At 39.2% G+C, this 11,935-nt stretch overlaps 1 protein-coding gene across 1 annotated transcript in view; it reads left to right on the forward strand.

The window, feature by feature from the left end:
• The window catches only part of LOC148323526 (neuropilin-2-like), a 78,831-nt gene extending 69,061 nt beyond the window's left edge, over nt 1-9,770 (forward strand). The window contains exons 17-18 of the mRNA XM_088314906.1: nt 5,352-5,411; nt 6,819-9,770. Coding sequence (XP_088171032.1) covers nt 5,352-5,411; nt 6,819-7,147 — 389 coding nt within the window. The 3' untranslated portion in view covers nt 7,148-9,770. The remainder of the gene's footprint in view (nt 1-5,351; nt 5,412-6,818) is intronic.
• Nucleotides 9,771-11,935: the final 2,165 nt, after the last annotated feature.

Raw genomic sequence — 11,935 nt, forward strand, 5'->3', positions numbered from 1 at the left:
AAATGGAGCACACCACGGGACACATTTTGTTCTTATTGCTCTTGTTTTTTTGTTTTCTTCAGAGGAATTCCCAACAGGATACGTCTTTGATCTGTAGCATGGACCCTGCCTGACAAATCGGAACCTGTCCTGGTTCCACGTACTACATGGAAATACTTTTTTTTTCCTGGGGGATGAGAAGAAGCTGGTGATTGTGAGAGACAAAAAAAAAAAAAGGAAGGGATGAAGCCAAGAAAAAGAATCAGCAAACTTTTGAGCAGTGAATGATGACATTGTCTGTATGTGGAGTCGATGTGTTTGTTTGTTTTTTTGTTTTGGATGTTCAAAAGTTTTCATCATCATTTAGATGTGGGAAACCGCCTTTTGGATGATGTCAATGTGTTATTCATTTTATTAATTTATTTATTTTTTGTTCATGTGGGAATATTGGCCCAAAGTGTCACATATTGTTCCCATTTCCCTCCCTTTGTTGCGTTCTTGTGCCTTTTTCTGCAACTGACTCTGCTCAGGCCTCCGATCGGCTAAAACGGTTTTCGCGATGGGTTGACAGGCTCCAAATGTATTATCTTTTTTCACAGCACTACTGCGGATTACAAACAAAATGTCCCAAACATATGCACGACAAACACATTACAGCACATGAAAAAAAAAAAAAAACACCGCCTCGATATGCGTTTTTAATATGATTAAAAAAAAAAAAAAAAACGGACCTTTTGATGTCTTAAAAGTCGTGCCTCGTTGTTTCATGAACGTTTGCCTGAATCCTTAATGCCTGTGTCTGTATCTTTGATGGTTGAATGAAGTGAAAATTCAACACATGTTTGACTGCGTGAGGCTCCGCATTTACAAATAGTTGTTAGCTTGATGGATTGGTTGGCAAAGGGCAAAACGTTTTGCTTTTTTTATTCATTCGGTCAGACCAAGCCAACACAAAGCCTTATAGCCTTTATAACTTTGTTGATGCCGAAATATTTTTTATGTATATTAACGCCTGCAGTTTTTTTTTTTTTTTTTAACTTCTGAATAATTATTATACACGCTGTAAAGTTACATTTGGGCATGATTTGCAAATGCAAATGTCAATCCTTCAAATTTATTTTGTTGAACAATCAACCAAAATTTTTAACAAATACCTGTCATTTTCTTTTTAGGTTATTGGTAGCAATCGAGGTTGAACGTCACATTTTTTTTTTTTTTTTTTCAAAGGATCACAGCATTCGCTTGAGTTTATTCCTTTAAAGAAATGGCTTGATTGCGAATGTGCATTCATGTGTGGTGTTTTTATCATTTATTTTCATTTTCAATCACATTTCTACAATGAGAGTCCGACACTTTCAGCAAAGTTTTTGATGATTTGGATATGTTTCATTTAAAACTCAAAATTTATTTCGACTGACCGAACAGGAATGGTCACAATACTGCGCTTGCGTGCTGATACGTCTTCTCTAGAAAGTCTTAAAATGCTTGAGTTGAGGTCAAAGGTTGAAACTGCTCATGTTCCTCTTTAATCCGAGATTTTTGTTTTAGTTTTTAAAAACCTTCTGTTTGTATTGAAATGTGTTTTTCTTCCTCAATAGTTGTCCGGACGCTTTTCAGGCCTTTCCAGCTACGCGCCACCCCGTTTTGTGTTTTCTCCCCACGTCATTATGTTCATGCTTGAATCCCTCGGCCTTTTTATTAAACCTTCCTCGTTCTTATTCCGCTCCTTCCTCCTGTGCTGCAAATCCTTGCCGTATAAAACACAGGAGAGAAAATGAGAGGCAAAAATCTCTCAGCGACGAAGGGCCCATTAAGAGAGATGGCTTTTCCTCCAAAGAATGAGCCCAGAGATGAAAGCAGAAGAGAAACTGCTCTTTGTGCTTTCTAAAGATAGATTTTTTTTTTTTCCTTCCTGATTTTTTTTTTTTTATGGATAAGAGGGCTAACAGGGAAGCAGGTTGAGGTTTGGACTGACAAAAGGAAAAAGCTGAAAGAAGAGGGCAGCTTGTTTGAAACACAAAAGCCCATAAAAAGACACACACCGTCCACGCTCACACTCCAGCAACACACCGCCGCTATTAAATGTAGCTCATTGAATCAAGATTTTACTTGGTGTCACACAATGCGCATCCTGCTTGGGCCAGTTTTGTCTCATAAGAATTCTGTTTTGTGCTTGACTCAACATGCATTTGAGTTATTTGGATTTTTCTGCCATGTTAGCCTGCATCTTTTCAGATTGCTCCATCGACCCGCCGATGATTTACACATAATATAGCCTTTGAGCAGCTCTGATCAATAGTGGTCTGAAATTCAAATGGAGGAATGATATATGGGCCATATTTATGTTGGCTTAGCCGTGCACTTTTCGTTTTCCTGCGTTCAACTTTTTTTTTTTTTTTTTTGCAAGGTTTAGTAAATGCTCTGCCATTTTTCATTGCCTTTTTAAATCAATCTTTCCCCTTTTTTGACCACTGAAGTGCTTTAATATTTCTCATTTGGTAATGGAGCTGATTGCTTTTATTTAAAAAAAAAAAAAAAAAAACACAGCCGTAGGCGTTTGTGACCCTCAAACCAGCCGAGTTCTCTTCCTCTTCACGCAGCCCACTGCTGTGTGTGCCAAACAGCCATTTGCTGGATACACGTTCTCATCTTATTCTATTATTCTGTCTTGACTAATTGGAGCTGCAGGGAGCTTTAATCTCGTTCCACAGCGCGAAGTGGAGTGCGCTCAGGGTGGATGGAAGCCTGCGGGCTTTTAAAAGCCATCATTAGCGAGCATTCAACAGTCGCCCAAAGCGTGTCCGAACAGCTTCGCTTTGCAATTTTACTGTAACTACTGGAAGACTACGACTGTGCCCCCATTTCTACGTGCTCTCTATTATAGTAGCGAGTCCACACTGAAGTTCGTTTTGGAACAATCCACAAGCAACAACTGGTATTTAAAAGAGAAAGTACAGAAATCGTCCGTACAATTTATTCAGGATACTCACTTAAAGGGGAAGTCAACCCCCCCAAATTTTTCTATGTGCCTCCAAACACAGCATTCAGATTAATATCGCGTTTGTGGAATATCAGTTCTGTTCATGTCCGTTTCTGTCCATCTCGGGGCGGCCATTTTGTCACATTCACTCGAGTGAAAGTGACATCACAGTTGCTCAGGGCTCAGCCAACGACCAATCATGGATCAGCTTCAGAACACAGGTTAGCTGTGATTGGTTGTGACCTGAACCCTGAGCAACTGTGATGTTATTTTCAGTTGACAGATGTGACAAAATGGCCGCCCCTAAAATGGACAAAAAAACAGATGGATTTTGCTGCTAAACTCATATTCCACAAATGTGATATTAATCAGAATGCCATGTTTGGACTATTAAAGGCACATAGAACATTTTATTGCAAAGGATTGTTTTGGGTTGACTTTCACTTAAAAGATACGTGTTAGTGCTGCGCTTTGTTGATGGTTTCTTGTTTTACAAATTGAGTATTTTTTTTTTTTATATTTGGGAAATTTTAGGAGCTTTGACATGCTTTGGGTATTAGGTCTGTCTATCTGAGCGTTTTACTCATTTTTGAAATATTTAGTATGCATGTATCTGGCTACTTTTAATTTTTCATTCCCACCCAAAAAAAGAAAAAAAGGCACTAACAATTTTTTTCTTTCTTTCTTTTGGTTTTACATGAAATATTCTGATCAAGTAGTTGAGCTACAGCAGCAGTGGGCCGTACTTTTATGCCCCATTTGATTTTTTTTTTTTAAGCGGCGGAAGGTTTTAAAAAAAAAAAAAAAAGATAAAATATGTATCTAAAATATGTCAGATTATATAAATTATTGGACTTCACTCTCATTTAATTGTATATTTATAATTAATTTGTAATATACTATAATGTAGCCTGATATATGAAAATATAATCTGTAATGTCTTAAAATATAATGTATGATAATAGTAATTTCATAAAATAAATAATATTGTTAATTGTACAGTCTATTCAGAAAAAATGCTGTTATTATTTTATTTTTAATGTTTAGTACATGAACCGATTATTTCAATCAATTTAGAAAAATGAATAAAACATTTTTGATTTTAGGCAAAATTAATGCACCGACAATGTTCTTGATAATGCCTAAATAAAACCCACAGAAAAGCCACTCTGCCCTCAGAAATAACCCAAATAAACAACCCAAAAAGTTACATCAGTCCCTTTTTGAATCAATTGGGGGTATATGACATCTACACACCGTAAAAGACATTTTTAAGGTTGATCGGAACAATGAGATGAACTCTCTCTCTTGTTGTGCATGAACAGTTACGTATTGTCTCGTCTTAAAATGACTTTGTTTTAAAGAAAGAGACGAGTTGAGATGATGATTGAAAAGAGGCGATTGATTGGAAGTCTCCCAGGGTGAATAATGTAGCGGTGTGCGCATACTTGAGCAAAAGCCATTCATCAGTGGGCGTCAGGAAGCGTGCTCTTCTGTTTACTGCTCGCCACTTTCCACTCACTCTCCGCCGTTAACAAGACTTTATTAACGTCTTTTTGATTTCCTGCTTGGCGGCAATCAATTTTCACTCTCCCACTTGAAGAAAGGCGCTGAAATGCAATTGTAGACAAATCTCCACATCCTGAGTTTGAATATGTGACATTATGAATGAGGATTGATAGGTTTTTTTTTTCCATTTTTTTCCATTCATACTTTTTTTTTTGCTGAATGATAAAGTAGTGAGCTTTGTTACAAATTTCTACTTGTTGGATAACATTTGAATCTTGTCTGAAAAGTGGCAAAGATCTTATCTTACTGTGCGGTGTCGATGGAAATGAAGCTCTGTTTTTTTTTTCATACCTCATAACCTGTAGGTATCGTTTAAATATCTCTTTGGCTTTTCATTGAGTGATTATCAGCCGCACGTCTGAAACACTTTTTTTTTTCTGTCTGTCTTGGAGTTTGCATTTGACTTTTCTTAAAACTGAAGTACAAGTGAGCTTTAAAACTGCCTCACCAATACGCTTGTGTTGAGATTCATGTCTGTGTGAAGATAATTAAAGTCATATTTTTCTATTAAAGAGTTTTACGTGCCTCTCTTTTCAAGCTCATGCAACAATTGGTTGTGTTTTTTTTTTTTTGTTGTTGTAACTATGACGAGTGACGCTTATCACGCAATAGAACTCGTTTTCTTTATTCTGGTTAATGTTTGGTAATCATGGCTGCTTTCGTTCCCATGACACACTGAGCATATGCCACCTAATCGAATCTCATCTCTTTACGTTCTTAGAATCGAATCTACAAATGTTGCTTGCGTGATGATGCAGATTTTTTTTTTATGCTGACTGTCATTGCTGCTAAATGATACGACTGCTCTCTTGTGTTCGTACAGATCCCCGGCCGATGGATTTCGGAAAAGATCCCGACTTCAACAAGCCGTCTGTGAATGAAGGTGAGCTTTTCAAATGCGCTGTTCTCCACCTGAGGCCATACAAGCTGTTTGAAGTCAAAGCCAGAAAGCTGAGCGGGCCGACACATGCCTGTGGCTCTGCCTCGAGTTCTCGACAAGAAAGAAAGACAAGTGACACTGACAGACAGGAAATGAATGTGAAAGTGTGACGGAACACAGCAAGTTTGTGTTTCGTGACAGGCACATCCGACTCCCGCTCACAGCTGCTGGGCGTATCTGCTGGATTGTTATGTCAGAACAATTTTTTTCCATTGAGCTAAATTTGGCTCCAAATGATAAAATATGTGCAAATGTACTCACAAAAAAATCTCTCAAAGGAATACTTACTCCAAGTATTGAGATTTAAACAAAACCCCCAAAAATTGTGCTTGAGGCACCTCAGCTACGACAAATCGGCGCAATTAGGCCCACCCCACACTCAGTAAATGCGCCCAAACTGAACAATCACAAACGAATGACAGTCGTTGAATCACATTCGTACACTTTGCGACTGACTCTTTAATATTTACCAATTTACTGCGACGGAAAAACTGCAAATCCGTCATTGTGAAACAATTTTAAGGCGCCACATATTTGAGTGAACCATAAACAACATGGCGCAAAGTCAAAGAAGGAGCAGAAATTGGTGAGAAAAAAAAAAGAGAAAGTGTGGAAATTGCGCTTCACCGAAATAGTCACTGGTACTTTTGAAATTACAAATAGAGTTAAATGTGAAAAGAAAACACACACACGCCAACTAAAACAGCAAACACATTCTATTGTTCAATAAATACCTCTCAGAGGATTTATCGTTTGCGTTTTTAGTATATAAGTTAAGCAGTTGCTTGTAAGCCTCTCAGAGGGCGGCCATTTTGTCACTTCTGTCGATTAAAAATGACATCAGCAGTTGCTCACGGCTCAGCGAATGACCAATCATGGCTCAGCTTCAGAAAACAAGCGAGCCGTGATTGGTCGTTACCTGAGCCCTGAGCAACTGAGATGTCATTTTCACTCGCGAGAAATGACAAAATAGCCGCTTCCCGAGTGACTGGAAACGTCTGGATTTTGCTGCTTAATTCATATTCCACATACGCAATGCTAATCAGAATGCTGTTTAGAACTCACATATTGCAAATATTTTTTGGGGGGGGTTGACTTCCCCATTTAAGAACATTCTATTCTTAAAGTCAATATAAATGAAAATCATTTACTTTAACATCTTGGCAAGTAAACCAAATGGCTGAGAAGTCATTCTTTATCATACCATCTATAGTCATGATTTTTTTTTAAATAAAATGCAGACGCATCCAACAGTGCATTGCATTTCATTGTATGATTTGATTATGAATACATGAACGTTCATTCAGCAAAATAAAACGATTATTTTCCCTGTGCTCTCTTCTCCTGCAGAATATTTATTTCCCGGTTGGCCCTCCTCCTTCTCCACCCCGGCCTCGGCCAACGTGGACCCCTCGTCCGTCACCCTGGTGTCGGAAAGGGACAAGGACAACACTTGGCTGTACACCCTGGACCCCATTCTGCTCACCATTATCGTGATGAGCTCTCTGGGCGTCCTGCTCGGCGCCGTGTGCGCCGGACTGCTGCTCTACTGCACGTGCTCGTACGGCGGCCTCTCATCGCGATCTTCCACCACACTGGAGAACTACAACTTTGAGCTGTACGACGGCATCAAGCACAAAGTCAAGATCAACCAGCAGAGGTGCTGCTCGGAAGCCTGAGACCTCGGACCGGCTCCCTCTGCGACTTTAGTACTGATGAAGAAATGTGACAAAGAAGCACTGTGTGTTTTGTCTTGGCTTGGATGTGTGTGCCAGGAAGAACTGCGATTCAACCTTAAACGCTCGGGGCGGTGTAAACCTCGCCGTCTACACCCCCGCATCTCCTCCGCCTGTAGGAGAGCGCCTGCTTGCTTTTGATGAATGAATGAAGGAATGAAAATGACCGACAGACGTTATCTTTGAATAATCACCCACTGGAAAGAAGCGAAGATGAAGCTGGACATGAGCACCCGTGACAATCTGAAGATTGAGGCCTGATAGGGCAGGTTCCAAAGGTCCCTCTGAGTGGGTACGCCATGTCTTAGCACCAAATGAAGAGGCAAATCAAAGTCCAAGAATGGAAAGTGGACAAAAGAGATGGCATGCTCAAAGTTCAAGTGTCACTTTTGAACTCTGTAAACACCTTTCAAAGTGAGTACCGGAATCAACACATATCAAGCGAATGCCTTTCTCCGAAAGAACTTTTAACAGATATCCAATGAAGAGACATGACTTTATAAGGAATTTTTTTTTTTTGTTGTTCAATTTTCCGTATGAGTTTTGTATGTTTTAAAAAGTCCATTCGCTTGCCATAGGCTTGCTTTCCGCCCTCGGTGTGCGCGTTGTGAAACCAGTGGCATAGAAGAGTAACGGTGACTGTTTTTGTTCAGTTTTAGGCTTGGAGGGAAAGGTGGAGTTTGTGGAGCATTTTTTTTAGACTTTATTTAGAATTGTGTTGGAATTTCTTTGGTCTTAACTTGGCACATTTTCCATGACATTAAATGGGAAACAGATGGAAAGTCTAAAATCTAACACGATGTTACGGAGTTGTGCTTTAGATTCTATAGTTTGTCTATATACTATATATACAGTATATGTATATTTTTGTTTTTCAGACTGTATGATGACACTGTGTGAACTAAATGTCTACGATGGTTTTTATTGCAACCTATGGATTGCCAAAGAGCTGTGTGTCCGTGCGGGAAGGAATTGCTCGATGCCCTTTAAGGCAAAGAGGGTCAAAAAGCGGGACAAGGAAGAGGAGAACGGATGCTTTCTTGGACACACAATCGAGCCTTAAGCTAATTTCAGAAACCGCTGTATCGGAGGACAGCCATCATGGAGGGCCAGTGCAGGGTGGACAGGTGGACGGCAAGATAGAGTCAGACGAAGAGATGATGTCATGTTTACATGCTGGAGGAAAAAAAAAAAACCTTTGTCACTAATTATCCTATACCTCATCTTAAAAGAAACGGAACAATAGCTGAACAAACAGTTTTCCTTCATGTCAGATTTCCGTGTACGAAAAAGATGTTTTCAACAAATCGGGACAGAGCATGTTTTGTTTGAAGCCACCCACTTTTCAAGTAAGAAAAGTCTTGGAATGGACGTTATTGAATTCACTCAGCCGAGTAAAAAAAAAGAAAAAATGGATGTTTGACGTCTTTAGCCGTCAATGGTAGTAAAGGAGTTAAGATTTGGTGGCAATAACGGCATCAAGCTTGCGACCGTCTGAATTCACAAGGATGTTCTATTCTTCAGTTGAAATGCTTTTTCTGGTCTTTACTGCAGCCTCTTGGTGAAATACATACTCTATTGGGTTCGGGTCCGGTGAATTACCTAGCCTGGGTTTTCTCTAAATTTGGTGAATTAAAACGTATTTACGCATTATTTCTACGCTTTAAAATTGTATTCATCTAATTAAATATTGTCAATATATTCCTTGTGAATGATGAAATGAAGATTTTTAATTAAAAAGAAATTTTATTATTTTTAATTAAATAATAAGTATACTAATCGTTTACATAGCCGTTTAATTTTTTTTTTTTTAACCTCGTCTTCAAATGTTTTCAAATATTTTCAAATTCAAATGCGGCCCACAAGAACCTAAAGTTTGTCCACCCAATCAAACTGAATCTTGGCATTGACTTGAAGGCAGCACTTGGCATTTCCCATTCCACTCTCAGCGTCTCTTCACGTCGGCCGCGCTTTACTATCACAACACATTTCAAAGTAAGACACATTTCATGATGAGCAGCAGAAAGTAATTGCGCTGGTCAATATTTCATTTCCTGCAATGTGAAAAATGCAGCGTGCATATATGACAACCGGGCGGTTAACCCATCCAATGAGATACAGGTGCAAAGTAATCTGGCAGGTGACGAGGTGGACATCTGCTCGACCACAGCAAAGGAAGATTGAGACGGGAACTATTTTGGCTTGTCCTTTGGGAATATGCTAATGAGCTATTTGGAGGCTGAAGCGTCTCCATTGTGTTTGTCCCTTGTCGCGACATGCATGCAGAAAGATGGAACAAGTGTGTTTATTGGACTGCTTTCCAAGTGCCTTGGAGCATACATCTCTCTCGTTCTCTCTCTCTCGTTCTCTAACATGAGTAACGATGGAATACGTATATGTGGAGACCAAGCGTTTTCTCTCTGGGGCGCCAATAGTATTACCTCCTTTGTCTCGATGGACACACACGGCACTGGCCAGTAAACGCAAACTGTTGTTTGTAGAATTTGTACAGAGAAATGTCTTTTTTTTAATGTTATTATTATTTAATAAAGGCTAAACAACTCCAGATGGGATTCACATGGATGTTTATGTCAAGTTAATAGTCGGTGTGCGTGTGTGTTTGTGTGTCGCTTTTTGGTGTAAGCTTTCAAGCCACAGCCAGTCTCCAAATCCAAAAGGTAAGCAGAGCTCTATTTTATTTTCTTCAATCCACCAATTAGCAGGAGCTAACAGCGTTTGCTTCTCACATTGTTGATAAGAAGTGAAGTGGTCAATGCGGCGGGAAGTTATTGAGTTTGCTTCATGCGCCACATGCATGAATCTGCATGCTAATTGACAAGAGTAGCTTAATGATCAAATGCTGCCTCTGGGAAAATAGAATCTGTGTTTTGTCTTTATGTGATTTCAAGCTCTTAAGTGCAGCCATCTTGAGCTTTAAGAGAAGCGGTACCCTCCATTGGTCCAGCTGGGTGAGGGCTGGCTCACTTACTTGAAACAGTCTGCCTCTTTAAAACAAACAAACAAAAAAATAAATCTGCAAAAATCTGGAACTGTAATGTTTCCTGTAATATTTTTATGGTTTATTATTTTGTAATTATCATGTAATATCTCATTACTTTTTAAATAGTTTCCCTGGAGAATTTTTCACCGTCACCTTCTTGTTTTGTGGAGGCGTTGTGATATTTGTTTCCACGAAATGGCCAAGGATCAAATGTCATGTTTTAATGGAGCTGTGAAACCTTAGCTCCTCATTAACACATGGCCATGAAATAAATACACTCACACACACACACGATGCTGCTGATTAGTTCAGAAGTGTGAGCGTATTAATGGGACCGGGATGATAACGCCTTTGATGGCTGAAATGTGGCACATATTGTCTTGTCAGGGATTGACACAAAATGCTCTCCTGATGAGCAAAGCCAAGGTCAAAAGCGACGTAAGCTAAGCTAATCATCCTGCCAACTTTTTACGATAGTGCTTGCCTTAGAGTAGTAGGTGAGTTGCAGCCAATGACAAACTTTGGGGCGGTAGATAAAGAACACCCTGGATAGGTCAACTGCCGGCCAATCGCAGAGCATGTAAAGACAAACAACCACTCAATAACACAATTCGTCAAAACAGGTGCAAATTGCTCATGCAAAACTAACTTCAATTTATGCAGTTTTTAACTTCCCAAAAAGTAGCATAGTAGTTTTGTTTTTTTGCTATAAATCCATAATATGATTGGTTGTCTTCCACAAATATGTACATAAAAATGCACAGAAATTAATTCATGATTGTAAATACATTTTCCATCACTGGTCCTCCGAAATGCAGGTTGGGGGTTGCCATGGCAACAGCATGGACGCTGATCTGCATTTATCAGCCCATGACTAATAAGCAAATGATTTTCAAGTTTTTATTTGTCGGCACAATCATTACACATTGTTGCAGCACTACAAAAGGGATTGTTTATTTTTTAATATCCACGCAATGCGCGTCCCCAATCAACTGTCCCATTTTTTTGCGTGCTTTATAATTAACTGGCTACAACCGCACTCAGTCTGTGTGTGTGTGTGTGTGAGTGTGTTTGTGTCAAAGTTTGGTTCAAGCCCGCTAATTAGCTTCCAAGGCCATTATCAATGATCTCTCACTGCATCAGCATTTTATTCTCCTCTTTCTTTCTTTCTTCTTCTTCTTCTTTTCATCACTCCTTAATTATTCATCACTTCTTCATTTCTCCGTTTCCTCTTCCTTAGGTGACTGGCCTCATTCTCACGCTTCCCCTGACAGAATAACACACTAATCTACACTCAGGTGTCCAAAAAAACCGCACACACGTGCACACACGCACACACATTGTGCGAACACCCCTACAACCGGAAGGAAACATGTCAATTCAGGTCTCTTGAGCTTGCTGTTTGCTGAAAGTGTAACCTACTAACACCAATTTTAACTCCACTGATAAGCAGTAATCACACACACACACACACTACTGTCTTTCGAAAGATAACAGTGCAGGGGTTGTTAAACTATCTAGGTCAAGGAAGATTTTTTTTTTTTTTAAGGAACGCTCATCCTAACATCAATCAAAAATACTGTAACCTGCATGTAAAGCCATAGAAACCATAGAAATTATGCATTTTTTTATGAAGTTTCAATAATTATTTTTTTTTAGATTTTATAGGTTTAACCGGTTTGGTTTGGGTGTAACATTACTCAACCTATTTAAATATTTTTGTTGTTGTA

This window comes from Idiotropiscis lumnitzeri, chromosome 14, assembly GCF_059441095.1.
Source record: "Idiotropiscis lumnitzeri isolate Australia: NSW breed Sydney's pygmy pipehorse chromosome 14, RoL_Ilum_1.0, whole genome shotgun sequence".
Lineage (NCBI taxonomy): Eukaryota > Metazoa > Chordata > Actinopteri > Syngnathiformes > Syngnathidae > Idiotropiscis > Idiotropiscis lumnitzeri.